This window comes from Furipterus horrens, unplaced genomic scaffold (genome assembly GCF_987537825.1).
Source record: "Furipterus horrens unplaced genomic scaffold, mFurHor1.1.pri manual_scaffold_2, whole genome shotgun sequence".
Taxonomy (NCBI): domain Eukaryota; kingdom Metazoa; phylum Chordata; class Mammalia; order Chiroptera; family Furipteridae; genus Furipterus; species Furipterus horrens.
The window spans coordinates 175,149,590-175,167,346 of record NW_028327172.1 but is presented as its reverse complement, the minus strand read 5'-3'; the positions used below and the strand labels follow the sequence as shown (position 1 = coordinate 175,167,346).

General features: G+C 35.1%; 1 protein-coding gene across 2 annotated transcripts in view; it reads right to left on the bottom strand.

The window, feature by feature from the left end:
- LOC150020052 (transmembrane protease serine 11A-like) overlaps positions 1-17,757 on the bottom strand; it is a 45,743-nt gene that overhangs the window by 27,223 nt on the left and 763 nt on the right. The window contains exons 1-3 of one of the 2 annotated variants that reach the window (XM_090268141.1): positions 16,532-16,676; positions 10,546-10,664; positions 8,628-8,746 (exon numbers count right to left, since the gene is read on the bottom strand). In XM_090268141.1, the coding sequence (XP_090124267.1) occupies positions 8,628-8,746; positions 10,546-10,664; positions 16,532-16,539 (246 nt within the window). In that variant the 5' untranslated portion in view covers positions 16,540-16,676. Of the gene's footprint in view, positions 1-8,627; positions 8,747-10,545; positions 10,665-16,531; positions 16,677-17,757 lie in introns of those variants that run through there. The other variant, XM_090268140.1, reaches the window with a different exon arrangement.

The following is a 17,757-nucleotide window of genomic DNA, read 5'->3' as shown; positions in this document are numbered from 1 at the left end:
ATGAATACTATTATTATATAGTTATATAGATAAGTGAATTGGCCAAGGGGACACAGCGGTGAGCCAGCTGCCCTCAGGCTGAGCACACAGGTGGGTTCTCACTAAGAGCTCCTGCCCACTTACATGCAGCAAGCAGCACATTAGGGGGACTGGAAACTGTCATACTCCTCTCCAAATGCAGCTGTTTTCCTTGCCTCCAAAAATAAGGATCAGAATCTTGATAGTTCTGCTGCAATCTTTTGAAGTTATCATTGTATGTATTTAGAACTCCAGGTTTTTGGTGAAATCCAGATTTGGTAAGTCAGCTGTGAATCATTATCCTAAGCCTGTATAGAATATGGCAACCTGAGCACTGTGGGGCTCAAGGGATTGGGGGGCTTGTTGGCCTTCTGGGGATTGAGTCACTTCATTTTCACAAAAGTCCTCCTTGTGACTCTCACAGCTTTGAACCCAGTGCTGTGTCTGTTGCAGATGGCAGTTAAGTCCAGTGTCACAGTGTCATATGGGATCTATGGGTGTGTGAGTGGTATGCCATGGAAGTGTGACATTTGGGTTACTCTAAACTAGGAGGTAGTGATATCAGCCAATGGGTTGTGATGTCATGTGATGTTACTAATGTTATTTCTTTGATTGTACTGGTTTTGCTTCAATGTTTCTTTGTAAAATGTCAGAAGGAAACAGATGCACATCTGTGACTAACTAACCATATATAGCAAGTAGCAATATGTTGGATGATATTTTATATTCCTAAGATTAATATTCCTAAGATTGAGAGGCAAAATAAATTTATAGAATTAAAATGTTTGCAATTAAGGGTGATAAAAAATTATACATATACTGCATTTAAGTATACTACAAAAATCTAGATCTCTGAACTACCTCTTCAAAAGATGAAAATATATAATTAGTAGTCTATTTAAAGTTGTACTGAAGATATTTAAACTTGAATGCTTGAAGCAAGGGGAGGTCATTATTTGGAAGATTCATGTCCTCTCCATGTGTGTTGTCCTCAAAATTTCTAAATTTGATTATGCTAAAAGAGAGGGAGAGTATAATTTCTCTTAAACTCTCTTATAGGGCCGAAATAATGAATAATAATCTAAACAGGTTGTCCAGTAGAGTGAAGATTGTGCAATATTTACAACTTTATCAGGAAGTTTACAGAAAGCTAATATTTCTTCCTTTCTTAGAAAAAACTTCCTTCAGAAAACATCTATCTACATCTTTCCTCCAATCATAGATTGTTTATGCTAGACATACATTTGCAAATATATCTGTTCACCTTCCTCTCTCTATTACAGTTGCTTAACTGTTGTCTTTCTCCTCAAAAACTAACACAGACTAAACAGATTGTAAGTTAAAAACAGTAGCAAGAGACAAAGAGTAACTGTAACAGCATAAGCAATAATAAAGGAGGAATCCCTTTGGCATTAAAAAAAAAAAAGAATAATGATGATAAAGGGGTCAATTCATCAAGAAAATATAACCATAATAAATATAGATGCACCCTACACCAAAGATCCTAAATTAAGAAAATACTAACAGATCTGAAGAGATAGACAACAATAAAATAATAGTAGGGGATTTCAATACCTCACTTTCAACAATGGATAGATCATCCAGGCAGAAAATCAACAACAAACATTGTACTTGACCATAGGACAGACTAATGAACTTAACAGAACATTCTATCCAATAGCAACAAACTATACATTCTTCTCAAATGCACACAGAAATTTCCAAGAATAGGTCATGTGGTAGGTCATAAAATAACTCTTAGGAAATATTTAAGGAGATTGAAAACATACAAAGTATCTTTTCTGACTATCAAGGAATGAAAGTAGAAATTAATAACTGGAGGACAGCAAGAAATTTTACAAATATGTGGAAATAAAGCAACACACTTCTGAATAACCAGTGGATTAAAGGAAAATCAAAATAATATTTTGAAACAAATAAATATGGAAACATAATATACCAAAACTTATGGGATGCTCAAAAGCAGTTCTTAGAAGTGCATAACAATGAATGCCTTCATCAAAAGAAAAATAATCTTAAATAAACAGTCTAATTTTATACCTCAAGGAACAAGAAAAAGAACTAAGCCTGAAGTTTGTAGAAGCAAGGAAATATCAAAGATCAGAGCAGAAATAAATGAAATAGATACCAGAAGAATAACAAGAAAAAATAAAGGAAACTAAGAGTTGGGTGTTTTTTTTAAAGATAAACAAAATAGACAATACTTTAGCTATACTAAAAGAAAGAAAGAAAGAAGACTCAAGTAGAAAAAAATTAAAAATGAGAGAGGAGAGACATTATAACTTATACTACAGAAATGTAAAGATTCACAGGAGACTACTATAAAGAATTACATACCAACAAATTGGATAACCCAGAGGAGATGAATAAATTCCTGGAAACATACAACCTACTAAGACTGAATCATGAAGAAACAGGAAATCTAAACAGATTAATAGTAAGTAAGGAGATAGAATCAGTAATAAAAAACCTCCCAACACTGAAAAGCCCAGAACTGGATGATTTCACTGGTGAATCCACCAAATATTTAAAGATGCATTAATACCAATCTTTCTTGAACACAAAAATTAAAGGGGAAATAACACTCCCAAATGAATTTTACAAGGCAAGAATTACTCTGATACCAAAGCCAGATAAGGACACTACGAGACAGCTACAGACTAGTATCCCTGATGAATATAGAAACAAAAATTCTCAACAAAAATATTAATAAACCAAACTCAACAGCACATTAAAAAGTGCATATACCATAATGAAGTGGGACTTATGCTGGGGATACAAAAATGGCTCTACATATGCAAATTAATAAATGTGATATACACATTAATAGGATGAAAGATAAAAATCATATGATCATCTCAATATATGCAGAAAAAGCATTTGACAAAATATAACATCTTATATGATAAAAACTCTCAACAAATTGCATATAGAAGCAACATACCTTAACATAGTGAAGGCCATATATAACAAGCCCACAGTTTACTAAACAGTAAAAGGTTGAAAGCTTTCCCTCTAAGATCAGAACTAAGACAGTAAGGGCACCCACTTAACCACATAGTACAACATAGAAAAAGAAATAAAAGGCATCCAAATCAGAAAGAAAGAAGTAAAATTGCCTTTATTTGCAGAAATATGATCTTGTATATAGAAAATCCTATAGACTCCACCAAAAAACTATTAGAACTAATAAGTGAATTCAGTAAAGTTGCAAGACACAAAATGAATATACAGAAATCACTTGCATTTCTATGTACTAGCAACAAAATATCTGAAAAAGAAATAAAGAAAACAATCACACTTACAATAGCATCAAAAATAATGAGCTACCGAGGAATAAAGTTAACCAAGAAGGTGAAAGATTTTACACTGAAAACTAAAGACTTTTGTGAAGAAAACAAAAACAAATGAAAGATATCCCATGTTCATGGACTGGACAAATTAATATTGATAATGGTGATAATCATCTTGCAATATTAAGTGTATCAACATGTTTTACATTTTAAACTTATACAAGTTTTGAATTGCATCTCAATAAAGCTGGATAAAAATTGATACAGGGAAGTAAAGAAAGTAAGGATAAAAACATCTTTATATAATAAGTGGACACAATGTGTAGCTTAAATAGTAATCTAGTACCATATGAGATTAATAATCTTTATGGATTTAAATAGTAAACGAGAGGAGAATTTATATAGAACTGAATTTTCTATCTTAGCTGAATTTCTTCTTGACTTGTAGAACAATTTAGTGGAAAGAGAATATGTTTGAATTACCTATATGGCTTCAAATCTCCCCTCTCTCATTTTCTAGTTGTGGGCCTTAACTTCAGAGGCTTAGTTCTCTTATCTGTAAAGTGTGAATAATAATGACTTTTTTACAGTGTTATATTGAAGATTTGACATGAAGTATACATCAACTAGCTTTTTCTTTCAGGATTCAAATTTTAATAAAAAATAGAGGTAATATTACACATCTTCCTCTTTTCATCATGCCTGATTTTTAATTACAAATTAAAATGAAGTCTGAGCTCTCAAGAACTCAGCCATTCTCTACATCTGATTTTTTTAACCTCTGAATATAGTTTCTTGATAACATCCACTTATTTTTTTTTTATCAAAGCTTCCAAGTCCAATCTGCTCTCTCAAGGCATAGGGCTATAGCCCTTCATCAAGTATTAGGCATCTTTTACTTTTCTTACCTTATGCAATTCCAAACTTCCAACAGTCTAATACCTTTGTTAAGTTTAAGTTTACCTTGACCCAGTTGCTTTTTCTCAGTAGAACTTCCTGCTACAGTGTTGATCTCAGTCAAATCTCACTTTTGCCTTCTCATTCGCTTAGAGACTGTTCCTAACTGCATTCACCTCCTTGCATCACTTTCTGTTTCTAAGGTTTTTTTGTCACTACAGCTCTATACACATAGATGCAAGGATACTTTGAGGATCATTTCAAGCCCTGTTTTTGGTGTTCCTGGGTACAAAGAAGATAAAATTTAGAACTGCTTTTGGTACAGAAGTTTTTTTTGTTTGTTTGTTTTTGTTTTTTGTTTTTTGTTTTTTGTGGCAAGTCAACCCCAGTAAGAAAATTCCCAACTTTGCTTTGTTCATGCAGATGATTATCACTAGCCCACATTAATAATATAGTTGGAGGAGACTAATGAATCAAGAATAATTACTTGATTTCTGATATCTTATGGGATGCTGGGTGGCAAGTAAAATCACATAGATGTTTCTTATGGATGACAGTTTATTAAGAACATGTAATCTCAAGTTCTAACTATATCATTTACTAGTTCTAGGATCTTGAGTAAATTAACTTTTCTGTACCTTGGTTTTCTCATTTGTAAAACTGTGATGATAATTGTACCTACCTCAAAGGCTGTTTTTGAGGATTAACTAAAATAAGATGTTTAGTTTGGTGCTTAGCATTCAATACATGTTAGCAATTGTTATTGTCATAGCTACAAGTTTGTAACTTTCATATTTGTAATTACACTATAACTTAAAACTATTTCTTGATATTTCTGAAAAATATTTTTCCAAATGAAGTACTCCACCTGTCAGTGACCCTGCTCAAACTTATAAAAATAATGGAAGTGACCTACCTATGTGGGAGCATCATGAATTACTGGTGTCTGGTCACTGGAGTCTACTCAGAATGATATGAAAAATGAAATATGTCTGTGCCACTATCTCAAGGAACTGTGATGAGTTTTAGCAGAATCTGAGGAAGAATTCATTTTAATTTTACATCTTCATTTACATTGAAATCAGTAAATCCCAAATTATGAGGAGGAACAGGACCTGAAACCTGTTTTTCTTGGTTGTCTAGTTAGTACCCATATAGGGCAGAGAGAAGTATCTGATTTTATTCACTGGAATTTAGTAACAATAAACAGGGGTGGCTCAGGATGAGGCGTGAACCCTTCCCGTAATTCTTCTAAAGGTAACAGTGGGGAGTGGAGGGAAAAGGACACCTGTCTTATTTAAATAGGTCTAAAATAATACAAAGCCATTCCTGGCCATGGGAACCCTAGTTGACCTTCCCCTTTCTTTGACATTCTTCTGTACTTATCTCCTCAAACATATAATTTAATCATTAATTACATCATATCATGCTATTCGATTTCACATGCATTATTTTCATCTTTCCAAAGAGACTGGGATCAGTTTGAGGGGACAGGTCATGTTTCCTTTCCTGCAAGACTCAGATGTCAAGAATGTAAACAGCTGACTAATCATACCAGATATTGATTGGAAAAACAGATTGTTTAGTTAAAAATGGAAAAACTGGCTCACTATTTGGAGCATAACACCTGGGTCTCTACCTAACATCACACTCAGAGGTGGACTCTTGATACATTAAGGACCTAATGTAAATGGTCAAACTATAAAGTAAATATAAGAAAATATAGTAGAGTATTTTAATATAAACTTAGAAAGAGGGAATTATTTCATTATAAAAAACTTTAAAAACACAACCATAAGGCAAAGAAAATTGGTGAATGTGATTATTTCAAAATTATGAATCTCTGTTTCATGAAGGATAACATGGTCCAAATTAATAACAGACAGAATGGATAAGTCGTCGTCGTCGGCAGCCGTCCGTCTCGAGAGACGATGGTGTAGCTTCTTAAGAGTCTATCTGCACCGCCGAGAATGGCTGTGCAGTCCGACTCGGGAGTGACACGGTATCTGTCTCCTCCCGTGTTGAATCGACATCTTGCGATGACGCTGAAGCTACAGAGCCTGGGCAGGGTGATATGGAGGGTCTGCTGTTGCCCATGCAGCAGACCCCCCCTCTCTTCGCAGCTGAAGGGTCCAAGGGAAAGACGGAGTCGATACAGCTTGGGTTCAGGTGCGCCGCAGGAGTTGCCGGTGTTGACTACAACGTCAAACCGCCTTAGGGACTCCGGCTCCGGATTTTCTGTCGGGGTTTACTCCCTTAGCCTTTCCCCTGAAGAGGTATGCCGCAAGGCAGCGGAGGTTTTTTGGAGTCAGAGTTTTCCTTCTCTGATGTGCCCTGACTGGAAGATCGAACCAGCGACACTTAGCTCGCAGGCCAACGCTCAATCCACTGAGCTAAACCAGCCAGGGCTCAGAATGGATAAGTACAATGTCCATAATTAACAAACTCTGTTCATATCACAACGTAAGGAGCTCCTGCAAAGCAATACTGATAAAATAACCTTAATAGAAAACAGGACAGACAGAAGAAATTTATAGAAATGAAGGCCCAAAAAGCTAACAAGGATATGCAAAGAGACTCTGAGAGCTGTTTAGCTCCCTGCTCTCCACCATGTGAGGGTATACCTAGAAGTCTGTGGCTTGACCTGAGATGGAACCCTCACTAGAACTTGACCACGCTGGTACCTTGATTTTAGACTTCCAGCCTCTAGAACCATGAAAGGGAAATTTCTGTTGTTTATAAGCCACTCAGCCTATGGTACTTCAGGACAACAATCAAAATTGACTAAGACAAGTGACTTATAACTCAAAGAATAATTTTAAACTTGTGCATACAAAACAATAAAATATATTTTTGCAAAAATGCCTGCAAACAGAAGACTGCACATGGAATACAGAATGGTTGCCTGCAGAGGGAGATGAATGGGAGTGTGTCATGGGACTACAGGATCATGAATAATGACGATTAGAGAAGGGCCTTGCATGTACTCATGATGATATTTTGTCATTACTTATCCTTTGCCAATGAGGTTCCTTCATTCCTAGAAATGCATGCTGTACTGAAACTTAAAAGTTTACTTTCAAACACAGTTTCTGTTGTAGATGTACTTTAGCATTTCTTTCACTTCCTTTTAAAACACCTAATGCTTTCTTGTCCATTCACTTCAGTAAAGTCATGTCTTAGTTAGACTATTATAAAAACAAGAACAATGTTGGGCAGAAAACATAAAGAACACGGATTTTTAACTGTTCCAATAAATTATAACACTTCTCATTGTTCTAAGAATTTGTGTATCTTTTAACCTAAGGCATACTAATTTTTTTTTTTTCATTGAGGAAGTTTTGTGTAGTCACGCAGGATTAGAGCAATAAAGGAAGTATTGGGTATATACCTCGTTTTTACCTAGCATTCCTCAAGAAATGATAGCAAGTTCTGTCTTCTAATGTGTTATGAATATAAAAGAATGTAAAGATGCATATCAATCCATAAATGCTAATCATTTATTTTGGGGGATGAAACTTCAATATAGAAAAATCATGCAAGATTTAATGATAATTGAAAATATACATTATAAACTTCATCTCCATATTTATTGTATGTTGTAATTGGGTATATCTAGGACAAAGATTGGACAGTGATATGAAAAATAAAAACTTATTTGAGAAAGAAAGAAAACGTTTTGAGGGAAAAAATGTTTAATACACATGTCATTTTTACCCCTTTAACATAACTGTGATTCTGTGTTTCCTTGTCAGGGAAATTAACTTGAGCTTAGTATTTAAATGAGCGTTCACAGGTATCCTGAACAGAATAATTATACAACTAATTTACTTTTTTTCTTTTTGTGAGCATTCCATTATTTTAGTTAAAAAAAAATTGTTAGCATTTTATTTAAATATCATGCAACAGGTCTGGGTATCTTAACTTTATTACTATGTTTGTAAGACAAAATGAACATTACACTAATATTTCCTCTTATATTTAAAAATATTTAAAATTTTAAAATGTCTTCAAAAAAATCATGTGGTCTTACAAATAGCTACTTCTGGTATGGGTAAGCTTTTCCATTTGGATAACATTGTGGTGGAATAAAGGAGCAATAGCTGGGATACCTTGGCCTCAGTTTTCTCACCTTTAAATGAAGTGGTTGAGTTAGAAAGGGTGGTTTATCAGAATCATCCATTTTCTAGACATGCCGAGTACCTTGCTCCCCTGCCCTTGCCTCCCCTTCCCATCAGACATGGATACAGTGGGTTTGGAGTTGGACCTAGGGATCTGCAACATGATTCTGATGCAGGCAGTCTGAAAATCATGTTTTGAAAAATACTGAGGGTAATTATCTATAAAATCTCTTCTACCTGCATTATTGTGTGATAGAAAGAATTTTATCTGACTTACCAAGATTTCACTCATCTCTTTTAAGTCTTTAAGTTGGTATTTGCCATTTTGTCCCGAATCACTATCACTTTGTAGATCTAAAATTTTAAAGGTACCATGATAATACTCCGTTCTCTGTCCTGTGATGAAAAGGAAAGCAAAGAATTAAGTGGTTTTGGCATAGAATTCAGGATCCAACTGCAATGAGGCTAATATGTCTTGAATATATTGCTGAGGTTTTTTTCTAATTTAGCTTCATAAAAAATATAATAAAAATAATGATTAACGTTTTATATTAATGATAGCGGCTTATATTTGTTGAATGCCTACTACATGCCAAGTCCTGTTCTGAGTACTTTACATGTATTAATTCCTCACTGCAGCTCTCTAAAGTTATAATCACCTCCACTTCGTTGATGAGAAAAGTGAGGCTCAGAGGTGTTAAGTAACTTGTTCTATGCTACACAAGTGGTAAGTGACCTACCCAGGCTTTAAGCCCAGGCAGTCTGGCTCTAGCTCTGGGATGCTTAGTTACCATATTACCCCTTGCTGAGTCGAAATGTAAACAATCTTATACTCTACTGGAAGTAGAAATAAATGAACCTCCTTATAAATTTTGATTTACAATGTGAGAGCCAGGCACACTAAGAAATACCTGAAAAGAAAGGCAGGGATAAAACTGAGGTTGAAAGTGGTAACCAGGATGACTTAACCAGAAAGGAAAGAAAACAGAGAACAGTGGAAACTCTTGAGAAATTTGTTTGTTTTAGGATTAAAACCTGGGGGTGGAGGGTGGGCTGGGAAAGAAAGCTATGAAAGAGTTAGAGATTGAGAATAGAGCAACCACTAAACAACCCTTCTCCTTGGGGAGCCTGGCTCAGGGAGGACACAAATGAGGGTTTCCCAGCTATGGACCCAGGAAAGAAACAGGGGTCTCAGGATGTTCTCTCTTCTAAGTGGGACATCTCTGGGTATGTAATGGTTTTGTGGTCCCTTATACTTATCAATACAATCCATGCTGTTATCATAGTAAAGGAGCTTTTGTTCAATCAAATTAACTGACCTAAGAGTCTTTTGACATTGGAATAAATTATAGGTGGATGGGGTTGCATTTGGGGCCTGGCACAAAGTCTCTTAAGAAAGTCTTCCCTTCCTCATCAAGTCCGAGGAAGGTGACAATAGGTAAGACCATTCAAGTTAGCAGCCTGAACTAGTTGTTTTATCTCATACATCTGGATCAGAGTCATATTGTGGAGATTTGTTTAAAAATGTAAATGTTTTGCACTCTATGCAGAGTGACATGCAATATAAGAAGAATTCTAAAATGCATTATTTGTATGATTATAAATATATCAGGCAATAAAAAAAAAATCCCTGAGTATTATTTTGGAAAGAGTGAATATTTTTCCTCTAAAAATAAGTATCATAACAACATTGTGTCATATTTATAGTTTACCACTCATTTCAAAATTTATTATTTCATTGGACATGCACTTTCCTTTTACCCTTGAACTGTTGGTAGACAGAAAAATGATGAGTAAAACACTTAACTAGCTCATTAACTACTTCATCATAGTTTATCACTTGAATAAAGAATGAATGATTGTACTTGTTTATTGTGATTAGTAAATCTCAGACATTTACAATCTGATTTTTTGTGTAGTACTCAAAAGACACTAGATTGTGAGATCTAAGGAGACAAGAAATTGGTCTGCTTTGCTTAATGCTGTATGTTGAGTACCCAGAAAAGTACTTGCATATAATAGGCATTCAGCAATTATTTGTTGATGAACTAATTGAATAATAAAAATATTCATAATGTGGGCATTTACAGGTAAAAGTACAAATGTTTTTTGGATGATATACATTTACATATATGCAAATGAAGCTTTACAGAAAAAATGACCTCAAATGGAGCAAAATCCATAATTGTACCTACCAGAGACTAAGAAGTGAGCCAGAAGACCGATGGTCACTGCCACCACAATCAGTAATAACACAATGAGAAGGGCCATCATCCATGGTTTCAAACCTGGGCTTCGGCTGCCAAATCCTGCTCTGCACAAGGGAAAACTCACCAGTTACTCTCATGCTGTAACGGTTTACACGCTTTCTGGTGCTCCTGGAGTAAGTACAAGTTGCTTCAGCCTACCTTTCCCAGCAAGAAGACATTTGTCTTCAATTTTGGTCAAAGTCATCTTGGTGTAAGACGAAGTGTGAAAGAGATGAGAATTTTGGAATCCATACTATTGCTTTTGGTTTTTATTTCTAGAGGCAATTGATGGCTCTCTGGGGTGGCCAGTTCTGACGTCTCCTAACAGTGCGGTCCAAAGTAGAGCACATGCTTGAAAAAGGACCATTCTTTCTTCCTCCAACATTTTAATAAAATGTTTCTTTCATCTGCCTATCCTTTTAGAGTTTCCAAAGTGATTTAAAATCTGTTATCTCATTTCTTTTTTATCTTTAATTTTTGACTGGCTGTGGAAGGCAGTGTGTCCTCTGAAGGACAAGAGCTAAAGTGCTAGAAGCTAGAATCAGAAGCTCCATGGGGAGTGACATTACTTAGCCTCTTAGTGGCTTAAAACCCAAAAACTCCAAAGTGAAGGAGAATTTAGATCTTATTTAGCATTTTCTAGATGAGAAACAGAGGTTCAGAGATGAGTAAGTGATTTCCCCAATATAATAGGACCAGCAGTCATCTCAAATTCATGTCTTCTCACTCCTAGGACACAATTTTTTTTCTCATTGTCAGACTGCCTCTCCATTGATTGCATTTCAATTTTAAAATATATTTATTATTAATATGTTCATTTAGTCACTCACTCGTTCATTCTTCATTTATTTGACCATTCATTTCCTCATAGAGTCTTATCAGTATATTTCCAAGTCATTCAGAAGCTCAAAAAGAACCAAAGGACAAAAGCTAGGACTTACGGAGTTTTATGAACTTTAAAATTTATCATATTGCCTTGTGGCCCACTCCATCCTCAGAGCCATCAATGGTTAATCTCTCTCATTAACTCTCTCTCATGTTCTGAATTTCTTTCCAGGTATAGCCTTGTCCTTTTTAAAGGTATTACTTTATTAGGTTAGGCCTACCAAGGTTAATTTCCCCATCTTAAAATCAACTCATTTAGACCTTAATTATATCTGCAAAAACCCTTCCTAGCAGCACCTAGATTAGTATTTGAAATAACTGGGAGAAAGAATATATACACCAAGTGATATGACTCTTGGGGTCCATCTTAGAATTTTATCACCATATATAATGACTTTCATAAAAATGAAGAGAAATATATAGCCTTCAAAAAAGACATTGAGATTTAAATCTTCTATAATAATAGTGAAGGAGATGGAGAACTATTTTATTAAAATGGAATTTCATGTTAGATGTGCAATTATTAGAAGACTAAGAAATATTTTTTGAGCAATATTTTGGGGAAATACATAGCAAACTCTAGGAAATTAAAATGGGAAGAAAGCTAAAATTAATCCCTCATCATGACCTAATTGGCACTCTGCATTCCCTGAAATCCAATTTTCATATCTGTTACAACTTCATTAAACTTGATTATTCAGTATATTCATGGCCTGATTTTTCCAAAGATGTTATCAATGAAAACATGGTGATAATTTGAATAATTTTATGACTTTATTTTCTTCAACGTTGCAGACTGAAAGATACATATCTTGAAAAATATACACAGCAGTATGAATTGTTAGTGATCAGAGTTGAGATATTCATTTCCTCAACAATCAAGCTATAAGCTGAGGACTTCCTTACATGTGGGCTCAAAGATGACTTGAATTAGCAAAGGTTCTCCTGCTTCAAGTGGATCTACCTTTTTCTAGAAAGGCCTTCCCTAAGGGCCACAACTTTGGCTCCCTCCAGAGCCAACCACATGCCCTCTATAATTTTACCCACAAGGTCCAAATATTTCCTATTTCAGAATTATTTTTCTGCTGTCTTGTAGATTTATGTTATCATTATACAAATATAATTAAATGTGGTTGTTTACAAATGCCAATTTACAGATAGGTTATGTTCCCATAACTCTTCATTCATAAAAACAGTTTTTGAAGTTTAAAATATACTATCTGATTTTTAAAAAATTATTGATTTTATAGGCCAACCTAAACATCTATTTAACTCCTAACATAACTGGACAAAGGTGTTAAATATATAAATTCCTGGGAGCCATTTGGTGCAGAAAACTGTTTCTCTTTTCTAGCCTGGTGCCCATCCCTGGAGGAAAGTTCTTATGGGACCCAAGTGCCAAACTCTCCTTTTATCAGTGAAAATTATCATTCCCTCTGAGCCACTGAAACCAGTTATTTGTTAGAGAAAAGCATCCTTTTGTGGGGACCTAATATGTGAATATCTGCCTGGATACTCTGTGACTATTTTAGAATGACCATTTAATACTAAAATTGATAAGAACAAAAGCTACTATTTCGTAAATGCTGACTTTATAGGAATTATTGGTATATTGTAACATTTCATCCTCTGAACACTCTTGTCAGTAGGATTATTCATCTTCGTTTTATAGTCAAACAACTTGCTTAATTCATACACACTCATTTGCAGAGTTAGAACCTAATTTTGGCCACTGGCATTCAGAAGCCCATTTGTCTCTGTGATATCAAACTTCCTTTAGAAAGTGGTTCCTTCATTTCATTTTATTTTTCAGAGCAGGCTTCCTATTAATCCAAAGGAATAATGTATGAAATTTTAAGCAGCATAAAAAGCAAGTGAACAACTACCTAAAGAGGGTTTGCAGGTCATATGGAAACTATTGTTAATTTTTTGAGGAACCGCCATACTTTTTTTCCATGATGGCTGTACCAGTTTACATTCCTACCAGCAGTGAATGAGGGTTTCTTTTTCTCCACAAGCTCTCCAACACTTGTTACCACTTGTCTTGTTGGTAATATTCATTGTAACAGATATGAAATGGTATCCCATTGTAGTTTTGATTTGCGTTTTCCTAATACTAGTGAAGTTAAGCATCTACCCAGAAAATGTGAAAACATTTATTTGCAAAGATGTATGCACCCCTATGTTCATTGTAGCATTATTCACTGTGGCCAAGACATGGAAAAAATGGAAGTGTTCTTCAACAGATGATTGGATAAATAAGATGTGGTACATATATACAATGAAATGCTACTCAGCCATAAGAAAAGATGAACTACTATCATTTGTGGCAGCGTGTATGAATAGTACTAAGTGAATAAATCAGACAGAAAAAACTCAAGAGCCATATAAGTTCATTCGTATGTGGGATATAAAAATGAAAGCAACAAATGAAGAAATAAGACAAACAAACAAACAAACAAAAACTTATAGGTACAACAACAGTATGGTGGTTACAATAGGGAAGGGGGTGGGGGCATAGTAAAGGGGAAAGGGGGTGAAATATATGCTGATAGAAAAAGACTTGAATTTGGGTGGTAAACACACAATGCAATATACAGATGATGCATTATTGAATTGTACACTCAGAAAAAAAGAACTGTACACTTGAAACTATATAATTTGATTAATCAATATTACCTCAATGAATTTAAAAAAAATAAAAAGCAAGTGTTTCTTTGAAGTGAAGGTAAAAGTTTACTTTATTGATAAGAGACGCTACCCATCTTTGCCGTGGTTAAGTCTTGAATTTGTTTTTGCTTTCACATCTTCCTTTCCACTGGCTTTAAATTTTCAAAAAGTTAGGATTCCCTTCTCCCTCCTCTTAAGTTCCTTAGAATTTCCTGGTGATAGGGATGTCTTTGTTTTGATGAGGTAACTCTAGAGAGGAAACCCTGAATAGATTCAGGATGGGTGCTAGTCACCAGAGAGACTAAGGTCATGATTAAAAGTTTAGAATTTTCAGCTCCAATCCCCTTATCCTTTGGGAAGGGGAGAAGGACTGAAGATTAAGTTAATAATTGATCACACCTATGTGATGAAGCCTTTATAAAAATTCCAATAATATCAGGTTCCAGGAACTTCTGAGTTGGTGAACACATCAATCTATATGTTGGGAAGGTAGTGCAATCCAACTCCTCAAGGACAGTATATCCTGCATTCAGGGTCCTTCTGGACCTCCGTATGTTATCTCTTCACTTGGTTGTTCATCTGTATCCTTCAATATTCTTTGTAGTTAACTGGTAATCTATTGTAGTAGGCAAACTTTTCCTGAGTTCTGTAGACTGCTCTAGCAAATTAATCGAATCTGTGGAGGGGTTGTGGAAACTCCAATTTATAGCCAGTTGGTCAGAAGTACAGATAACTGCCTGGACTCTCTAGTGGCATCTGAAGTGGGGCAAGGGCAGTCTTATGGGACTGAGACCTTCAGCTGTGGAATCTGTGCTAACTCTGGTTAGTGTCAGAATTGAACTGAATAATAAGACAGCGGGTACTGGAGAACTGCATGGTAAGTATGGCAGTTATCGTGAAAGTAAAGAAAAACAGAGTTTTTCTAAGCTAAAGACTTAAAAAATTCCTTTAAGTCTTCACCTGCCTAGACAAATCTTCTGTAGGCATTGTGCATTGCAGATGGCCTTGTCTTTTAGGGTGGAAGAGTTTAGCTACATTCCCTGCTTGTAACTCTTCAACATGTAATTTGAGAAATTCATGAGACTCCTCTGAATTTCAAATTTCCCACCTGTAGACAGAGACAGTAATTACTACCCAGAGATGTGAGGCAATGAAGTAAATAAGGAAGGACTCTAGCACATATCAAAGTTCTTTGGGTCAGGAGTTTTCATATTGGTTATCTCATGTAATTGCTGCCACAGCTTGTGGAGTACTGAGTGACTAGCAACATGAACCTTTTACTCAAATTTTACATTAAAAAAACCAAAGTGTTTTTTTGGTTGACAATTATCAAAAAACAATAAAAACAGCAAAAGCAAAATATCTTAATAGTTAAGCTCTGTTTCCAGCCTGCCTCAAATCTCAACTCTTACACTTTGTTAGCCTATGATGATATGGGACCAGTTTTTTTTTATCTATAAAATGAAGATAATAATAATAATAACTAATCATAGGATTGCTATGAGAACTAAACAAGCTATTATAATGTAAGCACTATGAGCTTGCTGAAAACTAGTAAAATAGTAAAATTTAACTGATAATTTATACAAAGTTTAGTAATCAGTAAAAAACCTGAAGGTTTTACTTTGTTGTTTTGATATCAACTCTGGGGATAGAGTTTTTGAATATATAATTAGAAAGTGGACTTAGCAAATTAACAAGTTGGTTAAAACAAATGTTCATAATGAAATTAAAATATAAAACATAAATGTTTGCAAAAACTTTCCTAGGACTATCTTTTTCCTTAGAGGATGACAGCAGAGAGGAGAACCCTAATTTTTATACTTATTAAGCAACGCCAAAAATTAGGAACTAGAGAAAAAGAAAGAGATACAGATTTCTGGGAAAAGGACAGCAGTCTCAGATGAAGTCATTTGGTATTTTATCTTTTACAAGAGAAATAATTGAAATTTTAAGTAGAGATTCACCCAGTTAATAAATTTTTATGGAGGCTAGGGGGATGGATATTGCTAAAGGCAAATGCAAGTGGATATACACAGCAAGGTCCAGATACTAAAGACACCTCTGAGATGTAGAGAAGAAGGTCACTAAATCCATAGAGAAGAGAAGCTATGAATCAAATATATTTTGACAAGTGTTACACATTGTGTTTTCTGTTAGCTGAGAAGTAGGGATGGTGAGGAAGACTGTAGTACATATTATAGAATTAACGTAGGTGAGACATAGGGTGTCGTAGTACTGATTTCCCCCACTCTCTGGCAGTAGAGCATTCCTGTGAAACCTTTTGTAAGCTGCAATAGCATAAAGTGAAGAAGCATTCATCATTAATTTATAAGGAAAAAATTTTGAGCATTCCCTGACCCCCAAAAGAACCTACCCAGTCATACCAAATGGCACATAAAACCTCAGCTAACTCTAGCATGTAGTAAGAGCAGAGATGCTGCTGCTGAATACACAGCCTGCACAGAGGAGATCGAGCTTGGCGGTGTCCTTCTGGCTGCTCGGGGTGCAGGCTGCCTCTGTCATGGCTCACTGCAAAACACACACCGAATGCTATTTTTGATTTTCACTTTTTTTTTTTTCTTTCCGTAAATGGAAAATCCTCTTTGGGTTTCTTTCAGTTAACAAAAACAGGGACTAATGTTGATCTTTTCTAAAAGTGAAGTGATGTAACATGAACTTTTGAAAAGTGGGGGATGTCTGTAATTATACAAATTTGCTTTGCTTCGATCCTTAACTTTGCCTGTTAAGTATGACCTGCTACCTCCTGCAAATCCTCTAAATCCTGGATTAGTGGTCCTTGGATTTATCTTAAGGAATCATAAACATTGATGTTTCCTACTGTTAGTCCCCCTTCTTACCAGCAAGTGTCATAGATGTCCTAAATAATGGCATTGGTTTCCAATATTATTCTGTAGTTTACTTCCCTAAAACTGAAAACATTCCAATAAACACAAATACTCATGAGAAAAGATGGCTTTTGGTGCCTACAAATATGAGACTTCATACTTTTAAAAGAGTAATTTGGGGAATATGAAATATGAAAGGTTGGAACTACCACTTTACAACATCATGATTTCCATAAACATAGAATATGCATTTTCAAAAAGCAATTACTTTTAGTAAGCAAAGCATTAATACTAGACATTTTCATTTGTTTACCATGTATTTATGGAGTGCCAATTATATATGAAACACTCTAGACCTTTTCTAAGGATCTCAGCGATCCTTTGACAAGTACTATGCGCTCACTAAAGGGCTGAAGTTTCCCCAGGTGAAACCCTTGCACAAGTCCAGGAAGATGGGACTTGAGGAGTAATGCATTGCAGCTCTCCGATTCTGTCATCACACAGCGTGTGGACCTGGCCAGGCCCCTTCACATCTGTTTCCCTCAGGTTTCTCACTTTAAAATGGGAGCTGACGATACCTGTTCTACGGATCTCACAGTGGTGTCCTGGCTATTAAATGAAATAACATAAATAAATATGTTTTGGAAATGGCATAAATGGTGAAATAGTATTGTCATCATGGATGTTTAAAATCACTATTTTATTTGTGTATAAAATTATGTCAAGAAATCTTATTTTTTCTTCTCCTTTGCAT